At 40.4% G+C, this 26,476-nt stretch overlaps 1 protein-coding gene across 3 annotated transcripts in view; it reads right to left on the bottom strand.

Annotated features, from left to right (window-relative positions):
* Positions 1 to 20,644: 20,644 nt before the first annotated feature.
* rassf8b (Ras association domain family member 8b) overlaps positions 20,645 to 26,476 on the bottom strand; it is a 60,777-nt gene continuing 54,945 nt past the window's right edge. For all 3 annotated transcript variants that reach the window (XM_006633154.3, XM_015352137.2, XM_015352136.2), the window contains exon 5: positions 20,645 to 25,096. In XM_006633154.3, the coding sequence (XP_006633217.1) occupies positions 24,975 to 25,096 (122 nt within the window). In that variant the 3' untranslated portion in view covers positions 20,645 to 24,974. The remainder of the gene's footprint in view (positions 25,097 to 26,476) is intronic.

Here is a 26,476-nt window from a genome sequence, read left to right as displayed (position 1 = left end):
GGGTCAAGGAGTTTGAGAGCTGAGCTACTGTATGACCTTTACAATATTTACTTGTGATGCCCCTGCCCTTTTGGTGCTCACTTTATGAGAAGTTTCATTAAGTGTGGAATAAAAAGATACGGGACATCGGCATTAATCGTCCATCTGAGGGATGGGCTGAGGAGGTTTTCATCTGCTTTAAAGCCTTAACGCATCGCTGTGTTGCAGTAAAAGGAAAAAATGTCCAAGTGGCCTAATGTTTAGTGAGCCTAGGAAGTGTTGTTAACATGAGATCCTAGTGGGGGCTTCGGGCAGATGGAAGTCCTCCGGAAGATCGAGTTGTAAAATCCTGTTGCAGAACAGTAACATCTGGGCTGTCTGAATGAGCTGCAGCATTTATTACCTCTGATCTCATGCTTGGTGTGTTTAAAGGCTACAGTATATCCAGCCACCTCTGCACGTTGCGTAGTAGCTGCATGTCTGCAAGTTTAATCATTGGTTCGGTTGAGGGGCTGTGAAATTATTGGGCATGCTTGGCTATGATTAAGGATCCGTTTAAGAACTGCTGCATTATTGATTAAGTAATATATATTTTGTTTATTTATGGGTAATTTATATTTTTCGACTTGGGTCCACGGAGCACTTAGTAGTCGCTTTGATTTGTCTTCGTAGACGCTTCTTTTTGAATCGCCCTTCAATCACCAAGCAGAAGGAGTGTTGGACACTTTTTTTACCCCCCAAGGGAGTTTGTGGAAGGTGGACAGTAGAATGTGTGTCCCGTTCATTTTATAAAAGCCTGGATTAATGGTGCAGAAGTAAATGCTTTGTAAATATGGCCATTAGTCTTTTATGATGTTTCCAACCTGAATGACTTTTTCCTGTTTGGAGCTCTGCCAGCCCAGAGCTTCACTCTGCCATCTAACCACTAATGATGTGGCCGAGTACAGAAATGTGACTGAGCTGATTATAAAGTGTATGAAACTTTCCTGCATTGCATCATAAATACTCTAGTTAAAGACTAACATTGAAAAATACAAACTGTCAAAGATAATCACAGTTATAAAGATCTTAGTTTCTGCTTTTGCAAGGAAACTAGTTTCTCTACCCATATCATTACAAACACTGTAAGAGCACTTGTGCATTCTTAAATTCTATTCAGTAAAATAATAAAATGATGCTGCAATGGATCAAAAAAGAAATATGTCCAATACAATACAAATATATCCGATTCTAATAATATTCTCAAACAATATCCTTTATGGCAGATTTAAGAATTTCAACAACTGAATAAAGTTATTTTTATTGAATCTTAGACCCCAACTGATGGAAAGACTGTGAAATATTATTGGAACTATTTAAATTGAATTTCCACAATCAGTATACCCAGGCCACGTACTCTAAACCTCCAAAGGGCACAGAAACAGTGCTACGAACTACACATATTAATGAAATATACATACTAATATGTAATTAAATGCAATTGCCTCTTTAAAAACATTTTTTATACTTAAATTGGATCCCAATTTCTAAGATTCTAGAGCACATATGTTCATAGATTTGTTCTTCGTGCCAGATGTAATTTAAAAATATGGGATTGGAAAGTTATTTCTAATGCTACTTGTGTCAAAATAATTTTGGATAACATTACTTGACTTTTTTGCACATCAAGTGTTAACAGAACAGTAAGACACTTTTACACAATGTGGTTGGAAAGCATGCCAAATGGTAATATACAGGAAATGTATTCAGATCAGATGCATATGAGGTGCTGTAGATGCAAACTTACAATTTACATATACTCTGCTAGCCTTTTAAAAATGCTACCCTTCTTTTTTAACCCACACATAATATACCAAATCATTTCAGCACATGGCACACACATTAAATTTGCAATCTGGAAATTCCTATTAAATACTTGGCTTGTATCCTCCCTCTTATCCAAAGTGACTTACTGTACATCTGCAGACATTAATGCTCTCTGCTGCAAGGTATTATTTTGGAAGGCATGATTTTTGACAGGTCTCAATAGGTGCAGCCATTGATAAAATGGTTATCGAGGCTGTCACACCAATTGTGCGCTATTTCAGTGATCACCACTGTGGCATGGATTAGCCAAGGCCTTTACAACTGCCTTGGTGAGTGACCAGCATGGTCAACTGTAACTGCAACAGAAGAGATGCAGTACTTCAGCTACAGAATTTATACTTAATTTAGTTCTTACAACTTGGTGTTTCAAAGTGAATTTTGTCTTGTGATGGTAAATCCTTTTTTTGTATGTTAGTAGGCTATAGTAGGTTATTTAATCATTCGGTTGTTTTTCTTCATTATAGTGATGCGTTACGGACTTCATTCTACACAGAGGTGGCAGTGCCTGGGGCTACAGTGAGTCCGTGCTGTACCACTTTCTTCCTATGCTTCTACCAGGGCATTGCACTCCTGTTGTCATAACTTCATAATGGTATTCTCTTGAGGTTTAAACTTTGACTCTAAGCTAAACGGTGCTCAGTTTATTTGACCATACGTTATATGCATGTTGCTATAAATAAATGTATGGAAATACATTTCCATCAAAAACAGAAAGTAACCTGTTTTGTAGCCGGTCTCTGAGCTTTCATGACCCGAATCCAGCACATGGGATTGCAAGAAGTCTTTTCTCAAAACTGAAGACCAAAGACCCAGACCTGATCACCATCAGTATTTGTGAGAGCAGGGAAGTGAGAATTACACAGCCTGGTGTTTTTTGATTACATGGCCGATGAAGGTTCAAAGGGGCCAAAAGAAAGGTTGGATTGAGACACAATTAATAACAATGTTGACATCTGTAGCCATCAATAATTACCAAACTACTAAAAACCACATGGGCTAGATCGGCCGAAAGGCCTCTTCTCTTTTTGAAACTGTCTTACGCAGCTGGGAATTTTACAGTACCAATCTGAGTGAAGTGGCTTTTGCTCAGGTGTTCAACAGCATGATCCCACACTTCAAGGTACAAAGGTCGAACCACAACTCCACACTGTGTCCCTGGAAGAAGACAGAAGACGAATCCATCAGAATGAGTTTCATTGGGTTACTGTACTGGCATAGCACAGTTAGAACAATCCGGAGAGACTTTGAACGGACCAACTCCACTTCTGTGACACAAATGACAACTTGCTTTGTTCCAGTGACTCAGCATATCCATAACCTGGTACCGTTTTTAACAAATACAGTTTTCGATGTGTATAACATTTTTTTTACATTTTACTACAAAACCCTGCTATATAAAATAAGCACCCCAAGAATATAGTGGAACTGTGCTCTTTCCCTATGTCATAACTGAATTCCTGTATCCTTCATGAGCACACGCTGCTTATCCCATGAATCCCAGCTTCCAGATGTATGCCTTCTGTGAGTTGTGGCATGTGTTGTGTCCCATCAACTTCAGCCTTTTTTCAAAAACATTAATTTTGAAATGTCTGCCGTACGTTGTGAAAGAGGGATATCATCTAGTTTGAATCATGGGAAACAAATAATAATAAAAATAAATTAGATTTTTTAAATGGGGCAGTTGGGTGGGTAGTGCTGTTGCTTCACAGCTCTAAGGTCCTGGGTTGAATGTCACGTTTTTAATGTGTGAAATTAGCATATCCTGTTTTCCATCCATTTTCATTATATTATTTTGCTCTCACAATGTCTCAGTGAGCCCAAATCACCCAGCAGCATGTACAGGGCAGACTGGACTGGACACTAGCCCATTGCTGGGTACTGGGGGCAATTTAGAGACACCAATTTACCTGGACAGCATGTCTTTGTGCTGTGGGAGGAAGTTGGCTCTCCTCCCAAAAAAACATGGTGTTAAGGCCAGAGTGTAAAAACAAAATAACTCAATAAGCGTTCAAATGAGAACAGTCCATTCAGCTCATCTAGCTAAGTGGTCCAAGCTGGATCCATCCAGCTGTTTCTTGAAAGAAGAGTTTTAGCTTAAAGAACATGGCTGTGTAGCTTGTTCCAGACTCCCACAGCCCTAAAATGGAATGTGGGAAAAAGGATTGGTGATTCTTGAAAATAAAAAGAATCAAATGACTATTTCTTACTGTCATCTCATTGGGAGCCTTTTCTATGGGTATTATCCTGAAACCAAACTGCACAGAGCACAGAGCTCTCTGCTGAGCAGCCTTGTTTATACATTTCCCTGCTGCCATTATTTAAATTGACGTTAATTTGAGCAGTGGCACAAGCAGTGAAACAAGCTATTGTGTTTGCTGTTCATTTTTTGCTTTGTTGGAAAATAATTAAATGGATTGTATAAAAATGTAGAAGACCATAGTACCGTATGTATCCTGTCAAGCAGTTTTAACATTATTGAAGTGCAAACGTGTGCACGGCAAAATAATGTTTGTAAATTGATACGAACGTCGTTTTAAATGAATTTGTAGTGGCAGAAAAAGGTTGTGCCCTGTTTGCATAACCAATGTTAATAAATGACATTGTGTAAACAAGGAACATACCTAGAAATGTAAGACCTAAAGCGACATTTCATGTGAGTCCAGTCAATTGAGTAAAACGTTATTAAATATAGAACAACTTTTTTCCTCCGGTTTAATGAAACGATTTCATAATGGAAAATTTGAGCAACGTTACTGCTGAGGTTTTATGGCTTAATTTAATTTCATTCACCGTAGCCAAAAGCGCATTTATAAAACAACTGTCTCGATATTAGGACTTTGACCCGCAACATACTCGTACGCGACCTGCGTTTCAAGATTTACTGCGCGGCGTTAATCTTTAAACCATCGTTTCAATATGCTTTAGGAAACGTTTATGTTAAGACTTGAGAATAATACGCGCAGAATACAAATAGGAACTCCAGCTCGCCTCTCCTCTCTCTCTCTCTCTGGTTCAGCAGTTCACCGTACTGTAGTCCCAGACGATGACGCCACAAATCTCATTTCCCTGCAGTGTGATTGAGGGTCACCGCGGGATAATCACGTGCGCCTACACAGGCAGGCCGGCACGCAGCTCTCCATGTGAAGGCGAGGCGCAGCCAGCCGGCTGGAGACGGGGGGGAGAGAGAGAGAGAGAGAGGGTGGGAGAGAAGAAAGAGCTGGAGAGGGATGCAAAGAGAAGGAAGGCTAGAGAGAGAGAGCGAGTGGGAGGCAGACGGGATGGGGGGGGTTGAGGAAGGGGTCAACCTTTGGGTAACACCTCGGAGCATTCTAGTCTAGTCTGGGCTGAAATAAAGCCACATTGGAAGAAAAGCCGTAACACGCTTTTCTGTTGTTGTCTGTGAAACCAGTTTGCCTGTGCTCTTGAAGCGAGATTATGGTGGGAAAAAAAACACATTTATTGATTAGTGGGGGGTGGAGGATTGTGGTAGAAAAGCATGCTTACATAAGGTGTTATTTCTGTCCACCTAAAGCACATGAAGCACCTAACGCCGACTCGAAAACGTGTCCACTGGAACTCGGCTTTAGCAAGTGAGAGATTTTTTGTCTAATGCCTCACTGCCTAAATAGCAACATTGTAAGGGTCAACACGTTTCAAAGGGCCTTTAATGTTGAAAAATCTATAGAGTTATTTAAGTGCTGATAAAAACATACTCTGGGACTGAAAACAGTGAAGAACACATATAATGCGCCAGTTACATAACGCGTAGATAAACACATGGGCATGACTTTATTTACATTTTTGTGATGCACACATACATGTGAAAAGAAGTTATGTAATATCGGAAATGTGTTCTAGAAAAGGGAAGACATGGTCAAAGTCATCTGGATGTCAGTGATGTCTGTTAACACCCCACTTAAAAAAAACCCTATAAAATACAGAAAATGTAAAGAGAAAAATGACAATATACATTTATTGTACAGGTAATGTTCTAAAAAATAGACTACTCAGACTCTCGTTCAGGAATGAAGATGGCTTTGAAATTTCATGTATGAGTTAAACATTATTGAACTACTATCAGCTCTTGTTTGGTGTACTACAGGTAACTATAATTACACTGCAGATGAAGCACATAACACCTTGCAGTGTACAGTGTAGGACATTTTGTAATTACAGTGAAAGCTACTCTATAATTACACCGCAGACTGCTATATATTTACAGTAGGACATGTTGTATTTACAGTGCAGGCTACTCTATAATTACACTGCAGTGTACTTTTATAATTACAATATAGGCAATACTATTATTACAGTATAGGACATTTTTTAATTACAGTGAAGGATACCCTGAAATTACACTGCAGGCTATTCTATAATTACAATGCAAACTTCTCTATAATTACAGCCTAAGACATTTTCTAATTACACTGCAGAATACTGTATACAGCGTGGGACATTTTTTAATTACATTGCCGGTTACTCTATAATTGCAGTGTAGACATTTTGTAATTGCAGTGCAGGCTATAATTCCAGTGCAGTATGTGCTAATATTGCAGTGCAGGCTATAATTACAGTGCAGTCTAAGCTAATATTGCAGTGCAGATTGGAATTGTGAATTGTGTATAGTGATTGTGAAATCAACACTTTCTAGATGATCTTGACGTTTAATCTTCCCAAAAATATGAAAACACAATCGGAGCGGTGGCTCTGTGGCTAAGGATCTGCGCCTGTGGCTGGAAGGTTGCTGGAAGGCTGCGCCCGGCAGAGGAATCCTACTCCGTTGGGCCCCTGAGCAAGGCCCTTAACCCCAACTGCTCCAGGGGCGCTGTACAATAGCTGACCCTGTGGTCAGACCCCAAGCTTCTCTCCGTGTCTGTGTGTCTGTGTGTCTCATGGAGAGCAAGCTGGGGTATGCAAAAAAGGTGAATTGCTAATGCAAGAAATTGTATAGGGCTTATAAAGTGATCTTAATGAGCTGCATTCTCCACAGGTTATTCATCATAACCTTCATTCTGCTCAGTAAAAATACACCCCTTCTAGTAACTCTCAGTTCATCTGCAGCACAGGTGAAGACTTCCACTCCTACCAACACTGGAGTCTGTTTACATATAAATTCAGAGCAGACGGGAAAGAACTTTGTTGACTTTGCAACCACAGTTGTTTGGAGTGAATTTGGAATATTTCCTATTGCAGAGTACAATTGAGACAGTGGGAATGATCTCACACGCGGACCCTTGAGTTTTGTGGCTGCCAGTTTCCCTTGAAAAGGGGATAAGAGTTTTCAAAATGTGAACTACTGGTGAAACGCTGCTGCCAAAGACGTTACTGAGCTCCTCCCATCCCTTAGTCTTAGTGCGACTGAAAGACGGGACCTGGTGTTTCTTTTGGCTCATGAAATGAAGTGACTTTGAAGCTTCCACGTTCGTTCATTTCAGCTGCTGTGTGTCACTCGGTTTGTCACTGCGGCCCAGCCCTGCATAAATGTTTGTAAACGAGAAGACCCTAATGCTTGTCTTTACCGTTTGGTGTTAGACGCTTATTGATCAGAAGGTCTCATAGAGTCATTTTGTCAAACCTCTTGGCTATGTAGCTTGTTCCACCCCACAAGACCCTTTGTCTGAAGAACAGCCACCTGTTCTAATACTTCCCATACTCCACTTGTGTCCTCTATCTCTCTTTTATTGTTGTTTTGGAAGAACCCATTCTGGTGGCTTTGTCAATGCCTCTGGGGCTTTAGGGTATTTGAAGTGAAGGTTCACTTCTTGTAGCCTGTCATTGTTTGACATTTGTATGAGCAAGGAATGTGTCTGACCACTCTACCCAGGACTGACCGAAGAGGAGCTTTTTATGTATCCAAGGTGACCAAAATTGTAGAATATGCTCAGAATGATCTCTTAGTGTATTGTATAATTTATACATGACAACCCTTGATTTAAATCTTTACTTATCAATTAAAAAAAAATCCCCGAATTCTGTTTGTCTTTTTATTCATGACATTTTTTGACAGTTTCAAGAAAATAAAAACGATATGTCTGTATGCATTATTTTTGTAGTTAAATGTTTTCCCTACATGCATGTAAACACGCTACATTTTTCTAAATCAAATTACATCTACCAGATGTTTGCCCAGTGCTGAAACTGTTAAAAATCTTTTTGTATTTCTATTTTAGCTTCCACAGTGTTTGACAGCCTACCTGATAATCTAGTTTGGTAGATTAATTAGGTAAATTAGGAAGACCAGTGGCCCCAACACAAATCCATGAGGTACTCCATAAATTGCAATTATCCCTTCTTTGTATCCCCTGCTTTCTTTTTATTAACCACTTCCCAATATAATTCTATTTTTTTCTGAATACATATCTCCTGCAATTTGGTCAAGAATCTTTTATGTAGAGCTTTATCAAAATCTAATGAAAATAAAAATACATCAAATACAGTAATATGCACTGTGTGTGTCCATTACAATTGCTGCTTGATAATTGAACTCTAACAAGCTGGTTAGGCAGGCAACTTATCTTTTCTAAATCCTTGTTCACTTTTCACTAGTATCCAATTTCTAAATCTGGTTTAAGTCTAATGATTGCTTCCCTACGCTTACATGGAATAGAAGCCAGACTTCCCGATCTAAAATGACTTGGTTCAGTTTTCTCATTCTTTTTATTGATGGGCACTACATTAGCAATTCTCCTATCCCTGGGTACTACCTGGCTGTTGAAACAGTTGTGCTTCTGAGAATCATCTTGTTTCCTTGAGTACAACTGGTAAGATACCATCTGGCCTTTGGGATTTATTCATCTTGAGTGCTTCACGTATCCAGAACACTTCTGCCTCTTCTGTTTTAATGCTATTTTATAAAGAACTTGTTTCCTCTGTTGCCTGAGGCAGGTTGTTGACTTTTTCAGTAGTGAACACCTAATGAAATAGTTGTTTAGCACATTAACAATTTTCCTTGCACTGTCTAGAAGTTTTCCATTAATGTCCTGGATAGATTTAATTTCACCCCTGACAATTATTTTGCTGTCGTAATAGTGATCGAGTCTGTTTATTATTTTAGTCACCTTTGCAATATTCATTTCAATTTTTCTCTTGACATTTCTTGTATTCTTTCTAACCAATGCTTGCAATTCATTAAACTCATGTTTGTTAACCACTTTATAAAGCATTATCATTTCCCTTATATTTTTCCTAACTGATTTGTTTTCAAGTTTTTTTTTTATTTACCATTTTATGCGTTTTGATTTACTCTATTTTGGACTAAATTTGTTCTGTGCTTCAAGGAGAATCTCTTTCAACTGTTGCCATAATGTTCCAACTAATTCACATCTGTCTCGTTCCTTCTGCCTGCCTTTTGGAAATCGTAAATATTTTTATGTGGGACTTGACGTGTGCAGTTTCAAAATATAGCTTAATGCACACCATATTATGATTACAGTTCCTTAATGTATTTCTCACCTGTGTTTGCTTCACTGTGTTTGAAAAGATGAGATCTATACAAGCTTTTCCCTTTAAATGCCACTCGACAAAAACAGTAATTTACCATGTTTACCATTTTGGATCCTGCTGCTGGTTTCTTATGGGTTTTCCCAGGTATCTGTTGGGAAACCTGAAGTCTCACATGAAACTTCCAAAATTCACAATTTGGTTATACAGTTTTGAAATATTATCACCATCGTCATTTGGTGCCTTACACCTACCTACAATCTAAACAAGACATCTTCAGAATGTTTGTAAATCAGTCTGACCGATTTAGATTTAGAGAATCTCAATTCTTCTAGTTTTATTTTGGGAAACTGTACACCACACCTCCTCTCTCTTCTATTTCCTGGCTCTCCAGAACAATGTATTTTGTGCTAAAACTAGATGTGACTTAATAAGAGGTACAAGTTTTTTATGTACAATGAGAAAGCAGGGGATAACTTTGATCCATATTTAATAGGTATTTAGGATTTAGGTTTTGATGGAGTTGGGACCATGCTGAGGACAGCAGAAACTCCAAGATCTCTGTAGTAAGTGCGTTTCAGAAAAAAACAAGCCAGCAGGGGGAGCCACAGTCCAAACATTGTGTGGAAGATAAATAAGCACAGACCCTGAGTTTGTCCTGATTATTGGAAATTGCGCTGCAAGTGTGGGCAAAATAACTCTTCAGCTAAATGCTGCAGAACGTCAACTCAGCAAAACAAAGTTCATAAAGCACAAGATTAAGAGAGCAGTTGTCTGTAAATGAAACAGCAATTTCATTCAAGCTTGACATACAGTAGGAGCTGAGGTGAGCCTAATTTCATTTGCAGACTGAAATCCCCAACAAGTGAAATCTAAAATGTCCCCAGAGAAGATAAAAGTGGAAGGAAACGTTGAAGAAAACATTCCTGTCAAAGTGAGTAATATGGTGAGCAGTACAGTACAGCGGTATGTTTTCTTGTGGTTTATAGAGAAGGATGTGCAGCCTGCCCTGGGCATAAATACCTGTGAAAAGCTGTCAGAGGAGGTTTTGTGGTGACTCATTCTCAGATCACACTAATGTCTTAGGGGGTCTTGGTTGTTCACCTGGGGGAAGCATCAAATTAATGCAGACAACCAGGTCAGCCCCATTATTGACCCTTGCAGAAAAGAACCTGCTCTAGAGGCAAACTGAAGAACTGAAACGCACAGAAGCAATGAGCATAATGAGGAGAGTCGAAAAGCTGACAGAATTCAAATTGAATTCTCTGGTGATTAGTCCGTAGTCTTGTCACGTATTGTTTTTCACATGACAAAGGCAAAAAAAAGCTCCTCTTATACGACACTCGGTTCCTGGGTATTGTTGAAAAGAGACAACACTGGCTGTCCAAACCTGAGAAGAAAAAAGTCGGTCCTTTCTTTCATTTCAAGCATTTTTAACTGAAATAGCCAGCACTGCTCTCCATTCCTTTTTACATTTTCTTTTATACATCCTCATACATCTGAAAGGCAAAAGGGTCTGAATGTTTTTGCCAGCCTGGTGTCAAATTCAGAGACCATCAAAAAGATGTCACTATCCCAGCCATCAGGACTGTCTCTCATTTCTTGAAACATAATGTGTAAATAGGAATAATAATACTTATGGATAGTGTCTGTACCAGCCTGGAATCTAACTTCCTCCTCAGTGGTACTGCTCTCAGGATTTGTCACTGTACAATTGTGCCAGGAACCCAGGTGATGCAGGGAAATTTCTTGAAAAATACCACAAATCCCTCAACTGTATTGAAGAAACATGAAACGAGGATTAATTTTGCTAATTGAGAAAGAACAAGATTAATTTTGTGAGCGTCACAATGTGGCCTCTGGAACTTTTTGTTTTGGTCTGAGCTCCATCTAATTCTGAAGCCATTACAGAAAGTCTTTTGGATGAGACAGGGGCAGAGCTTTTCACTAACACTCCCCTTGACGATTGACAGGTGGTGCGGTGGCTCTGCGCCTGTGGTTGGGAGGTTGCTGGTTCAAATCCTGCAGCTGGCAGAGGAGTCCTACTCCGTTGGGCCCCTGAGCAAAGCCCTTAACCCCAACTGCGCCAGGGGTGCTGTATAAATGGCTGACCCTGTGCTCTGACCCCAAGCTTCTCTCCCTGTCTGTGTGTCTCATGGAGAGCAAGCTGGGGTATGCGAAAAGACAAATTCCTAATACAAGAAATAGTGTATGGCCAATAAAGTGATCTTATCTTTATCTTGACAAGTCTTGAGAGAATCTGCATGGAAGAATGGGGGAAAATCCTCTGATACAAACATAACCAAGGAGACTCAAAGCTGTATTCGCTGCAAAAGGTGCTCTCAGAAAGTATTGACTTGGCTGGTGAATACATCAGTAAACAAAATATTCACATTTTTAATTTTTCAGAATTTGTTTTTTCACCATAGAATATTTCGCCCCTATAAAATATTGCATGTGGTGTGTGAATCAAGGAAAAAAATCTATATGATGCATTCAATTTTCTGGTCCTTACAACAATATTTGCAATTTCTTGGAGGGGGGGCCGAATATGTTTTGAAGGCACTGTATGTGCTGTTATTTGTTAACTGCATTATGAGTTCTCAGATGACTCTGCAATTGTGGGATGTACAGTATCAAGGGTGAGCAGGAGGAGGAGTACAGAGGACTGGTCAGCAGCTTTGTGGAGTGGTGTGGGGTGAACCACTTGGAACTGAATGTAACAAAGACAAAGGAACTGGTGGTAGATTTTAGGAGGAAAAAGGTCAAACCTACTCCTGTCTACATCCATGGGAGTGGCGTGGAGATGGTGGACTTGTACAAGTACCTGGGAGTGCACATCGACGATAGACTGGAATGGTCTAAGAACATCGAGGCCATCTATAAGAAGGGACAGCTGACTTTACTTCCTGAGGAGGCTCAGGTCCTTCAATGTGTGTAGTAAGATGCTACATATCTTCTATCAGTCGGTGGTAGCGAGCGCCATTTTCTACGCAGTGGTATACTGGGGCCCTGGGATTAGAGCAGTGGGTTCTAAAAGGCTGAACAAGCTCATCAGGAGAGCAAGCTCTGTCATTGGGTCTGACCTGGACCCCTTGGAGGTAGTGGCTGAGAGGAGAATGGTGTCCAAACTAGAGGCCATCATGGACAACATCTCCCATCCCCTCTATGACAGGCTTGCAGAAATGAAGAGCACGTTCAGCAATAGACTGATTCATCCACGGTGCGACAGGGAGCGCTACAGGAGGTCATTCTTGCCTTCTGCCATAAGACTGTACAACGCATCCACCTTGCATCTGGGAAGAGGCAACATTGACAATGACCTGTTTCTGGACTGAACGCATCTACACATCTACTGCTACATCTGTTCTCTTTCTTTTTTTTACCCATTTACAACCATTTTTTGTGCAATATACTGTATGCCAGGGACCCGTGCAATACATTTATATTTATACCTATATCTATATTTACATCTATATTTATATTCATATGTGTGATACGATTTTTCTGCTTTCTGTTCTAGTTTGTTCTTTGTGTGTCTGGACTGTGAGTAACTCTTTTAGTGCACCCCTCACTGTACTGACTGTATTGTACGTATTGTATTATTATTATTGTATCATTCGTTACACTGTGGCTGTGTTGTCTGTGTAAAGCTGCTGTTGCACTACAATTTCCCTCACGGGATCAATAAAGTATCTATCTATCTATGAGATGTGTTTGCAAAAAGCTGTGGTGGGAGCAGTTGGCCCTGTTTATCCCCATGTAAGAGCAGAGCTGGCAGAGTTTGACAAGAGTGTTTAAAACTTTTAAGGTGTTTGATCAGTATGTCTTCAAGAGTATGAAGATATCTGGCAGACTGCGTACAGAGCTTTGGTGAACACAAATGATGTATTCCTTGATTGAAAACGAGCTATTAGCTTTTTGTACACTTGTGAGAGATTTGGTACTTGCAAGGGAAAGCTATTACAGTGGAAGTGGACCTTAAAATCACTGGTGCCTCTGATGGAAAAGCTCACCACACATCAGCTATCAGTGGGGAGGACAGCAGAGTAATGAAGCCAGTTCATAGATGGGGATTATTAGGAGGCCATGATTGGTAAGGCCCAATGGGAAATTTGGCCAGGACACCAGGGTAACACTCCTACTCTTTTTGAGAAACACCCTGGGATTTTTAATGACCACAGAGAGTCAGGACCTCGGTTTTACATCTTATCCGAAGGATGGCGCCTGTTTACAGTATAGTGTCACTGTTACTATACTTGGGCATTAGGACCCACACAGACCACAGGGTGAGCGCCCCCTGCTGGCCCCACTAACACCTCTTCCAGCAGCAACCTCAGTTTTTCCCAGGAGGTCTCCCATCCAGGTACTGGCCAGGCTCCCACCTGCTGAGCTTCAGTAGGCTGCCAGCTGTGTGTTGCAGGGAGATGTGTCTGCTGGCCATTAAAATAAAATATTCAGTAAAGAAAAACAGAACAAACAAAAACAATTGCACAACTGTAGAGCTAAACACCTGCCTGCTTTTAAAAACGCCTCACATGCAGGAAGGGAGCCTGCTTCTTCTCCACTGAAGTGCATTTACCCACCTGTGTGACAAATGACAGCCATTATGGACCTGCAGCCCCCTCTAGACAGCAGATCAGGGTGAGAAAGAGCTTCAGCAGGTGAAACGAAGGAAAACATTTGCCTGAGCCAGACTGTGCAAACTCGAAGTGGAATTTAAATGGGACAGGTCATCAATAACCAAGTCAACATGTGGGTATTACTCATCTCCCAGACAGTGCCTCCTTATATAGCGCTTTTCTGGACACTCCACTCAAAGCGCTTTACAGGTAATAGGGACCCTACTCTTTTCAAGAAACACCCTGGGATTTTTAATGACCACAGAGAGTCAGGACCTCAGTTTTACGTCTCATCCGAAGGACGGTGCCTGTTTACAGTATAGTGTCCCCGTCACTACACTGGGGCATTAGGACCCACACAGACCATGGGGTGGGCGCCCCCTGCTGGCCCCACTAACACCTCTTCCAGTAGCAACCTTAGTTTTTCCCAGTAGGTCTCCCATCCAGGTACTGACCAGGCTCACACCTGCTTAGCTTCAGTGGGCTGCCAGCTGTGTGTTGCAGGGTGATATGACTGCTGACTACTAACTACCAAACGAGCTGGTGTGGCTGAATGACCTCCTCTCATTTGACATCTTGCTTACATCACCCTCTGATTTCTGGCCAGATCAGGCCAAGAAGGTGGTCAGAAGTGGGTAATGCAGTCGTGAAGGTGTGTCCCACAGTTAGACAGGGGGAAACCAGAAAGCACTCCATGCAGGTGCTGACCTTTATCTCTGCCATCATGCTTGGCCACTCTCCTTCCTAGTCCTCGATGCAGGTGACCCGAGTCTCGATGCCCTGCTGCCTCAGCGGGACTCTGCAGGTGAGAAGCTCATTCAGCAAGGTGGAGTTTCGGTAGGCGGGCGAGAGCGAGTCCTGGTGGCGTCAGCCGCCAGTCACATCCCCTCTGCTACTGTGGGTGGCACTTTCCCATGCCAACCAAGCTCGCCTGCTTTCAGGGGCTGAGGAGCTCCGAAGAGCTCTGTGTGGGTATGATGTTATAATGTTACGTTAGATATAGCCCAAGATTCTAACCTGGGTGACACGGTGAAGCAGTGGTTAGTATCATTGCCACGCTGCGCTGGGACCCAGGGTTAAATTCCGGACCTACAGTAGTGTATCTGTGTGGAGTTTGTATGCTCTCCCTGTGTTTGTGTGGATAAATCTTGGTGCTGCGGTTTCCTCCTACAATCTAAAGTGGTGGGTTAATTGTCTTCTGGGAAAATTGGCTCTGCTGCTGAACTAGATGATTATTTCATATTATATCAGCTAGTAGTCCTTTTTTATACTTTAGCAGATTTGGGTGAGTGAAAATATGTAAAAGATAGATAAGAAAACATGTAGATGTTTATAGTGCAAAGGAACAAGTAAAGGTTTATTCCACGCTGAAAAGAGATGAAAAGAAACACGAATTTCGGCTGTGGAGCCTTTTTCGGGTGTGAGAAAGAGAGCAGCTGATAAAACATGGGAGAAGAAAATCCGTTAGTGGAGCAGGCGGGAGCAGGAGAGAAGCAGTACTGACACTCAGTGGTGAAGAGAGGGGTCAAAACCAGCAAAAAACTGGATGTTTATAGTGGTTGATAAAGAAAAATCCCAATGTGAAGTTATATATTTCAGTATTTTTAAATCCGATATCTTGTATTAGTTTACAATGTAGTTTTTATTTTTCCCTCGACACATTAAGTCCATAGCCTGCAGTATAAAGTTCTAAAACATGTATGACATTACACAATACAATACAGAGCAAAATAATCATATGTGCTTTAGAAAATACTAAGAAGTTATCTTTAAATTTATACAAGAAAAGATTGTAATTGCATTGTTCACATTATGAATGAATTCCTAAACCGTGTCTCACCACAGGCTCCTCCACATTCTTTATTGTGCACCTGAGTCCACCTTGTTTTCTGCAGCAAGCAGCTTTAGTAACAAATAGGGCAAGATCTTTTGTTCCAGAGCTGTGCTGAGAATGAAAATGATGCATGACATTGCTAGGATTTCAGAGTTGTGCTGGAATGCGTACACATACTGAAGCTGGTATAAACAAGCAATAAACAGGGTGCATTCAATATTTGTGGTGGTGATTTAATGTTTAAATTGCCATTCATAGACAAAAAGCAACTTCAACTATTGTTTAGTTTTATGGTCCCGAGAGTACAGCACAGAGAAACAAAGGTTTGATATATTTTTCTGGTTTGTATAGCATGCTATGTGGTGTCATGGCATGCAACCAAACAATTTGACTCCAGTTCAGTCTGCTTTGCGTTCTTTCTTTTGAGCCGCAAAGAACCACAAACTGGGTGCAACACAGCTGGATAATCAGCATCACTTCTGAACGTCTGCAGTGCTACAGCAGTACCTTCAAAAATGATTTTCAGCACAATACGTATTAGTCATTTAAATCAGAGAAGATTTAATTCTTAATTTTGCTGACACTTTTATCCAAAGCAACTTTAATGTATACCTATTTGGACATTTTACTGAAATAATTTTCCAATTCCAACAAGTACCCCACCAGGGATTTCAACTTAGGGAACAGCATTCCCAATTTCTCAGACCAATTATTAAATCTCAGTAACAAAATACATTCATTGATGTTATAGAAAAAAAATCCAAATTTCGAATTAAGCACAAAATATTAAACTCTGTGAAACTACTGTAAGTCACCGTGTTGTCACAAACTCACATGCGAGTTCCCACCAAAACTGTGACGTGAAGCAGCCCTTCCTGTTCACTAGTCACAGTAATGACTGATACAGTAATGGGATGTATAAATAAAGGTTGGGCAGCATACAGTGCTGTGAAAAAGTAAGGTCACCGCATGAAAAGGTGTGTATTTTTCAACATATTTGCGTGTATGGATATTTGATCTTAATTTCAATAATATTGATAGATAAAGGTGATCTAATTTAACGAATAACCATGAAAAATATTCTTTGCAATCAGTTATTCAGCAAAAAAAAGTCAGAAATGCAATTGCCTGCTGTGGAAAAAACAAGAACACCCCCGAGTTTCAATAGCTGGTGTTGCCCCCTTTGGATGAAAACACTTCTTGTAGGCGTTTCTTGTAATTGTCTACATTGACTTGGAGAGATGTTTGCCCACTCCTCCTTACAGAACTCCTTCGACTGTGTGACGTTTGAGGGCTTTCCTGCATGTACTGCCCGCTTCAAGTCCCCCGCACAGCATATCTATGGGGATAAGATCTGGGCTTTGACTTGGCCATTCAAGAACCCTCCATTTCTTCTCTTTGAGCCATTCTTTTGTGGATTTGCTTGGGTGTTCTGGGTCATTGTCTTGTTGCAAGGTCCACTTACGGTTCATCTTCAGCTCTTTGACATATGGCCTCACATTCTCCTCAAGTACTCTCTGGTACAATGTGGGATTCATGGTTAACTCTATGATGGCAAGCTGGCCAGGCCCCGAGGCAGAAAAGCAGCCCCAAACCATAATGCTTCCATCACCCTGTTTTACAGTTGGTATGAGGTTCTTTTGGTCAAAGGCACTTTTTGGTTTATGCCAAACAAGATGTCTGGCATTGTGGGCAAACAGCTCTACCTTTGTGGGATCCATCCAGATAATATTGTTCCAATAGTCCTGATCTTCACCTACGTATTCTTTTTTGAGAGCAGGGGCTTCTTCCTGACCTCACATGTAGGGCAAAAGTTGTGCATTCGCTTTCGGATGGTTGACTTGCCTGTAAATCCCTCAATGTTATTCTGGGGTTCTTGGAGACTTCCTGCAGAATATTTCGGTGAGCTCTTGGGCTGAATTTGGTGGGACGGCCTGGCCTGGAAAGGTTGCCAGTGGTTTGAAATTTTGGAAACGGAAAATGGCTTGGAAACATTAAAAATGGTCATCAACAATCTTTCTTCTGAGGGCCTCAGAGAGCTCTTTTGATCTTGGGATGACGTAGCCACACACCACAATTGCTAAGACCAAACCAGACCACAGGTTTCTGATGTTTATATAAGGCAGTACCCTCCATGTTACTCTTTAATGATGTCGCGATCATTTGTACCTGTTTTGGTGCACCTGATTCTAAATTTAGACATTCGATGCAATGATAAAGGTAGGGGTGTACTAACTTTTTCCACACAAAGAAATTGCATTTCTGTTGATTTAAATAGTACAAATGAGTGCAAAATATTTTTAAAAATTAGATCACCCTTATCTATTGTATTATTGAAATGACGATCAAATATCCTTTTGTCCAAAAATGTAAAAAAAAAGACAAACCCTTTTCATGGGGTGTACTTACTTTTTCACACCACTGTACATTTCACTACAGAAATGTTCCAATGGGATCTGCATGCAGTTAGCAAGCAATAAGTATTTGCCGGCAAAACTGTCTAGAAATCTAAAGCAATATTTCTATTGGATTAAAAGAGATATATCCACAAGCCAGGTTGTTCACAACATGTCACTGGAAGTTTTGTTGCCTCTTTCTGCATTGCAGAACATGGTGCTGAACAGACTTGAAAATGTTGTCTGTTTTGTGATATAAATTAGAGGTTTTTCAAGTTACTGTGTAGATTTTGCATTTCATGCAGTTTGAAATGCACTTATCCATGCTGACGCTTTCTAACCCCAAAATCTGAAAATAGTGTTGCAGTTCCACTTTAAATATTTCACACAGCTGGCTGTAACAACACAGCATAGTGATTTGTACAGTACAAGCCAAGTGAAGTAAGAGAAGCTCAGACCAAGGGTCAATATCATAAAGTTGGACTTTTCATGGAAGAGTGAAGGGTGATGGAGCTGTAGATCGTTTGGCGTTCCAGTTTTTCGAAAGACGAAACCGGTATCTCCTTTGTGCATTTCTTCTGTGTGTGTGGGTAAGGGGGGTTAAGACCTGAATAATGCATAGCTAATAGAAATTACAAACACCAGAAGGTGCTCTGATATTTAATTAAGAATGTAACAAAATGATATTCACTTAAATATTGTCACAAACCTTGATAGAGCCAACAAATAGTGATGGAAGAGAAGGGGGAAAACTTGATCAGAATGACCCCTGCAGGGAAAAGTTGGTAGGACATCCAGGTTTTATTTATTTGTATTCCTAGTCACCAGAGTTTCATTTTTATTGCTTCTTGGTCCCCTGCTGCTTGCCTGAAAACTGCAAAGCACTGGGAGTGATGGCAGTGCTTCTTTCTACCTTTGACATACAGTAGAAGCTAAACTGGCCGTCTTGGAACAAGTAGAGGTTCATTCCACACTGAAAGGTTGTGGAGCTTTCTGCAGGTGTCATAAATTGGCTATTTAGCAAAAACAAGATGAAAACAAAGTTCATTTGCAATGTAAAAACTAAAATCCTTAAAAGTGCTGTGATTGTAATGAAGAAATATTTCATGGGTGGGGAAAAAAGGGCGTTAAAGGAGTTATTCTGCAGTTGTACATAAGTAGGCAGCTCAATTGAAGCTCATTCTAAGGAAATGGGATTGTGTTCAAGGCAGTATGAAGTGTTGCCAGAGGCTCCAGTCTTTTCCCTTCAGAACAGTGGAAAGCAAGGAAGTCTTTCCCCACTGTCCTAAGCCAGTTAAAAGACCCAACTCAGCATCTATGGGTTTGTTTCCCTTTAGCACTCACTTACTATTAAATCTGTGTATCGTGGGGGTAAGGACACACCCGAAGAATGCAAAACTAACATGCTCTCATTTAAAAGGTATTTGGCGGTGATCTCGTATCAGTACCGTTTGTAAATTAATCCTGTTTAAATGTTTAGTAGGCAGCATTGCACCAACTAGCATAACATTCCACTTGGCATGTGTTGATAGTAGAAGATAATGCTTAGAAGTCACAAGTAAAGGTAGATTCCATGATGAAAAGAGAATAAAGGAAACATTCCAGCTGTGGAGCCTTCTTTGGGTGACACATGAAGAAGGCTCCACAGCCGAAACGTTGTTTCCTTCTTATCTTTTCAGCATGGAATCTACCTTTACTTGCTCCTTTGCGGCCTATGCAATGTGCGTACGTCATGTGCAGTTCTATCTTTGAAATCATCAAAAAGAAGAGAAGCATTCGAGGTTACTTAGTGAACTCCAAGAACAGTCATTAGAAGTTCCAAGTGTTTTTCCATTTAGTATTATTAACCACAATACATGCTAAACCTTTTAACAAGACACATCATAATAACCTAAGCTACCCTGAAAAGAAGGCTGTTACAGAAGACGGAAGAGTTAACAGTGCCCTCTAGTGTCCTAAAACTGTTACTTCAGTATTCCTAAAGACAACTGCGGTTTAAATTTCTGAAGTATTTCAATGCGTGCTGGACAAAAAGTTTATTTTAAGCATTTCTAAAGCCATTTTTCAAAATACTTAAATTACATTCCATGTAACACCATAAGACATGTGGTGGGTTTAATTGATCCACCTGATGAATAATCCCACGACAATATGCATTCCTGTTAAAACGAACAGGTAAAGGTTTATTCTAAGCCGAAAAGAGAACATTTCGGCTGTGGAGCCTTCTTCAGGTGTGTGACATAACCAAAGAAGGCCCCACAGCGGAAATGTTGTGTCTTTTCTTTTCAGCATGGAGCAAACCTTTACCTGTTCCTTTGCAGCCTGCTCGACCTTCATGTTACAATGTCCAGGGTGTCATCTGTCATCAAAGCAGCACTTTAACTTTCGGTAACTTGCAGACAAGATTACCCATGTACAACTTGTAAAGAAGCAGGTTTTCCCCGATTTATTTCTCGCAAGTTGTAAATAATTAACATAAATAAACCATAATAAAGCTAGAGAAAAGGTTACACTGAATAAAGGTTTATTTTTATTACGCTTGTCATCATCTCAGCAGTGTGTTACACATCAAGAAAGGCATAACATTTCAAAATTCCATAGCTGTGAATGAGTGAAAGAAAATAATAAAAATATATATGTAACTTTTATACAGAATTAATACTGCAAATGTCCGCACTTCATCCAAAATACATCTTTTCTTTCTCTCTGTAAGAATACTGTAAGATGGAGAAAATGAAGATTCTAAACACAAAACTACAAATTGTACAGACCTGTGTGCAATGTTTGTATAGAAAAAGTTATCTGTAGTACAGAAATCCACTTTAATCAATGCTGAATACATACACTGCTTCTTTGTTTTGTTTTTAAAACAGTATACATCTTTGGGCCTCAGTTAATCATTTTTGGTTATTTAAAGTTGTACAAGTGACATAGGTCCCCCTTACATATGTACTGTAACTTTACAAGGATATAAAACTCAAAGGCTTAAACCTCTGCAGTTATCTGCCATCGGAAAATATATTTACAGCACACCGTTCTAAAAAAAACAATTACCGTATTCCCCCCAGCATTACAAGCCACAGGATGCAAAAAAAATAACTGGTGATATCCTAACAGATAAGAAACATGTCTTCCGAGTTACAGCAGCACTAAAAAGAACATGACATGACTCTAACATCCTTGGCCTTTCCCGCCAACAGGAATTCTGCCATCACTGTTCTACACACTGATTTTCAAGACCGCATAATAAAAAAAAAGTTATAGTTTAGATTAGCTGTACAGTGCTATGTTTTATTTTACACACTTTCAAAAAAATATTTATTGAACGCCTCTCGGTATTTACACTCTGCATTGAATAAGGCATGTTTCTGTTCTTGGCCCCAAACAACTCATTTCCATTATGCTACCTTTACACAAATCCATTTCCTTCATGTTCCGATTAAAAAAAAAAATACAAAATGAGCAGTAATACTGAAAAAGTCTTAAAATTACTTTACAGACCAGGATTAGCACTGAGTTTGGACTAACTTGCCTTTTCACCCTGTATGGCAAATGACCAAAATTCACCTTGAAACTTTTGGACTGCCTTGTGACAGTATTACCTCAGGCACCCATAATTTGACTAATTGGATTGATAGGGAAAAAAAGAATTCAGATACAGAAAAATAAAACATATTTCCCACAGAAATAAAGTACAGATTTCATGTTTTAATACAGAGTCAGCTGTGACAGCATTTTCCGTTCTCTCTCTTGACATTTCATACATATGACTGTAGACCATCACTGCCACTCACTTTTTCAATTGATTAATGTTTACAGTTTAGAAAAGGATAATCATGAATCTGACCTTCAAAATCAGATTTACTTCATTTTCAAGATCTATCAATACTGGCAGCAAAGATTTGTCCCAGGTGCCTCACCCTGCATTTGGAAAGAGATCACAAACGGAGCTCTGTACAACACGAAGAGGACAGAAGGCATGGAGCATGTCTCAGACACCCAGACAGAGAAGATGTGGCACAGAGATAATTACAGCCATGGTCAAAAGACTACACTATGAATGCCCAAGGAAACACAAGGGGATGCATCAAACCTAGCCATGGCTCGATATTAAAAAAATAAAAATTAGTTATAGCTCCTTTAAGAGATACATCTGCTCAAAAAAAAACTGCCATATCCAGGTATAAGCCACATTTCAGTGTAGAGTTTAAGAATAAAAATCAACCACAGATATAGTAAGTCAAACAAAATTAAAATATCTAAAATTTCATAAACCGAAAGAATACACTGCTTCCTGTATTTTTGTTCCTTCATTATAGAGTCAAAAAATCCATCTCGATTGCTTTTCGAACATCAGCAAAGGATCTGATAAAGTGCAAGGTGTGATGAATCAGTATGTGCTTCTTCAGGACTATTCGATTTAAATGTCTTGCCAATTTCTACATGAAAGAGCTGTAGTTAGTCAGTTATCAGCTACAAGGTTTATTGCTGCATTTTAAGATACTGATACCACAGTAGATGAGTCCGTCAGGGACAATCCATACAGATAAGTTCTTTTCTTTCCCCCCACTTATTGCTACATTCAATCGGTCTCTGCGCTGCAGTTTGCATGCTCAAGCCATCCTACAAACTAAACTAGTTCACCCCTCATAAACCTCAATCATCAATTACAATCCTACAGGGAAGCTGGAGTGTGAATATCAGAGGACAGTTTTCTGTTTTCTGGGATTTTTTTATTTTCATTTTTTACATCTTCAAATTAATAAAAATTAAATGCTATGATATCAAGTCTCTCTAGATCTAGCCCAAACGCCAAAATACACCTCAGAATCATTAATAAGTCTTGTGACCGTTCTAGCCTAAACAGCTATATTTTATATATAAAATGTGAATGAAGAGTATAGTACTATTAACAGGGAAGTGTGTAGCTGATGATGAGGATATACCATATATCAAACCTCAGTCTGAATTTCAACGACAGGTCAGGCCTCTACACTTCTAGCTGCTTTTAAACTTGGTTTTCCCACGAGCTTCCCAATTAGAATGAGAGCACAGTGCAGTTTCAGTTCTCATTACAGAGGTGATGGCTGACTGCTTCTGAATCACACAGACAAGGTTGCCCCAGATCCTCATTTCTATGGTCGGCCAAGTCACAGGGGTTTGAGTGGAGTGCCACTTGAGCCGGCCTCCCATTCTTCAGAGCTCGAGCTGTCGTGAAACAAGTAGTGGAGAAAAATCTAGCCTTTCGCCAACTCCCAGAGTAATACCTGATTTTAGGTGAACTTTGCTAGTACTGTCAGGTTGCAGGTATCGGAGAAGTAAACATGGGAAAACAACTTCGACCCGCTTTTAGTTCAGACAACACTGCCTTTACCCACTTCTCATACTATAAAGTACTGTTCCTACCAATTTTATTCCTGTTTCAACAGTGTACCCCAGTTTATTTTATTGTACATACAGCTTCAGAAACATTCAAAACTCTCTGAAGAGGAACATGATAAAACCTTTTGTTTTGCAGGCATGAATCAAGAGAAATGTCTGGAAATTATAGCTGAAACAATTATTTGTTTTCTGGTGCTGGAGTTATAATCAGTTCTGCAAGTACGCATGGAGCCTGAAATTTCAAAAATGAAGGATGAAACTGAGCGACAGCAACCCTGCTTTGATCACCAGGCCAGAAAGACCTGTGATAAAAGCAGGTTCATATTCTGAATGCACCAGACAAGAGACAGAGTATCAGAAAAATCAATAAGGGGAAACCAGTCTCATCTGGCTCTCCTCCTCTATAGTCCCTTAACCAATACTGCCTGTACTGGGAAGACCCTCCTCCTATAAAGCTTATATTTGCCTGGCAGATTCTCCTTGGCTTGTGCAATATACAGACGTAGCCCACTCCAGTTTTTTAACCCAATGTGGCAGGTGATGATGGTGGTGGGGTAGTTCAGGCATCAGCATGAACGGTGTGGTTTCTGGAAATGTGGTTTGATGTAGACAATATTTTCATAGGAGAGCTGGAACATCCAAACTTTTAGAAAAAGATTAACGAACAACTATTCTTTACTAGGACACAACGTAACATCCTACTGGATTCTGGGAAACCCATTCCAAGTGAACAATGTTTAGCAAAATCCTAGAAATGATGTACTTCTGCAACTACAGCGATAATACTGTGTTTAGTTGAAGAACCCATTAAGTTACAGCTAAACACTTTCTAAGGCTAAGACGGGCTAAGTGTCTACCGGGCAAATCAGGACATTTCTGTCGAGATTCAGAACAACAAGCACATAAGGCTTCTTTATTTTTGTTTTCACAGACTTAGGTACTTGCTGAAAAAGAATGTAAACAACAAAAGGAACAGTGATAATAGTCGTTCTTAAGCTCTAATACTTGCTGCTAGTGTGCAGCGAGATGTACAAACACAGGTTTAGCTGGAATAACAGCGTGTAGATTAAAAATGGCCAAATCAGATGCCAATTTCGCTCCAGATTTGCCTGCGTTAATTATATACAGCTGTAAATGACTCTCGGCAGATGACACACTGCTCAGCTGGAAAACCCGAGACTTGGAACAAGCCTGTAGCATTTAACTCTTTAATATTTCAATAGGCTTTGTCAGTCCATACACACACACATATATATTTCATGCCTCAGCAAACTCCACCTCTATATATCAGTGAGGGCTGTGGCCTAGTGATCCAACGTCTGAGCAGAGAGTTGGGGCCCGGCAGGACAGGAAGACTCACACTGGCCTCTCCATCAGAGCACAGTCCTGTGGCGCTGGAAGAACGTGATGGGGCACCCGGGACTCTTTTTCACCCATGGAAGGATGTTCAAGAACTCAAACATAGATGCCCTCAGGGTTGAACCCAGAGGTGAGCGGGTTTTGCAGAATGCGCAGGTTGCTGGGCAGCTGGCGAGAGGAGGAGGGCCGCTTCAGCGAGCTCGACGGGGAGTCTGATTCTGCACACAACAGAGAGAGGGGCGTGAGCACATCTGAGAAGGTTACAGATTAATCCTTGATTTCTTAACGAGATGCATGTGCACGAGTGAGACTCCACTTACTGAAAGCAAGACCATGTGTGCATCTCATTAAAGTAACTAAAAAAAACGCTGGAGGGCTTTGCCTCTTGCACATCACCCTGCAATTAAAGGAGGGATCAGGACCAAATCAGCATTGGGCATTAGAAATGTCTTCCTTGATTTCCCTTAAGGAGCTCTCAGGATGAATCATGAGAAGACGAGTGTTTAAAGGTCACAGCAAAAGGCAAGAAACCCTTCACAAAAACACCACCAAACATTTGTTTGTATTTACTACATGTAGAAGTATATGATATATCACTGAGAATCATGAAACACAAACAGATGAAGACTACTAATTCTATTAAGGTCTGTCAATTCACTGCAACTTGTGGATTTAAAACCAGTGAAGAAAACCAGAGCTGCTGTACCCCAAGTCACCAGCAGGTGGCTGTAATGACATGTCAGGAGATGATAATGGCACATCAGACTTTTTGTTTAGCTCACTGGACACACTAAATAAGACAATACATTTATTTCAGCCCACTCTACCGTTAACATTCTGAGGAAATTTCTTCCCGAAGCAACAGAGCAATAATATGCAGGATAAGACACCACAGACGATGTCTGAGCTTAGCTCAGAGACATTTCTCTCAGCTCCATCCAGTCCAGCTACCCATATGCTGGTGTATTCATGTGTACAAATCCAAATCCCTCTTCTGACTCCTCTTGATCATTCTTGAAAGCCAATGAAAGAATCAAACAAAGTGCACTATGAGTAATAAACTCAGAGTGACTAATGGAACCACAGGACTTTTCATAAGACTTTGCACTGACAGTCAGCTGTTGCTCCTGAGAAAAGGGATTAAGTAGAAATTGTTGCAATCAGAAGTACTGCTTCTCATCTGTCCACGAAATGAATTAGTTATAAGCAAAGCAGTATTCTAAAAGGAGCCTTGTCTCTATCACCTTAGTGTTCATCAATGCTCATAAGAAGCAATGCTTAAACACTTCACATTTCTAATGGGCGGAGCGGTGGCTCTGGGGCTCAGGATCTGCGCCTGTGACTGGAAGGTTACCGGTTCAAATCCCGCGGCCGGCAGAGGAATCCTACTCTGTTGGGCCCCTGAGCAAGACCCTTAACCCCAACTGCTCCAGGGGCGCCGTACAATGGCAGACCCTGCGCTCTGACCCCAAGCTTCTCCCTGTATGTGTGTCTGTGTCTCTGTGGAGAAAAAGATGGGGTATGCGAAAAGACGAATTCCTAATGCAAGAAATTGTATAGGGCTAATAAAGAAACATTATTATTATTATTATATGGGA

This window comes from Lepisosteus oculatus, chromosome 7 (assembly GCF_040954835.1).
Source record: "Lepisosteus oculatus isolate fLepOcu1 chromosome 7, fLepOcu1.hap2, whole genome shotgun sequence".
Lineage (NCBI taxonomy): Eukaryota > Metazoa > Chordata > Actinopteri > Semionotiformes > Lepisosteidae > Lepisosteus > Lepisosteus oculatus.
Note: the sequence above shows the minus strand (reverse complement) of the source record. Positions and strands in the feature narration are given on the sequence as shown.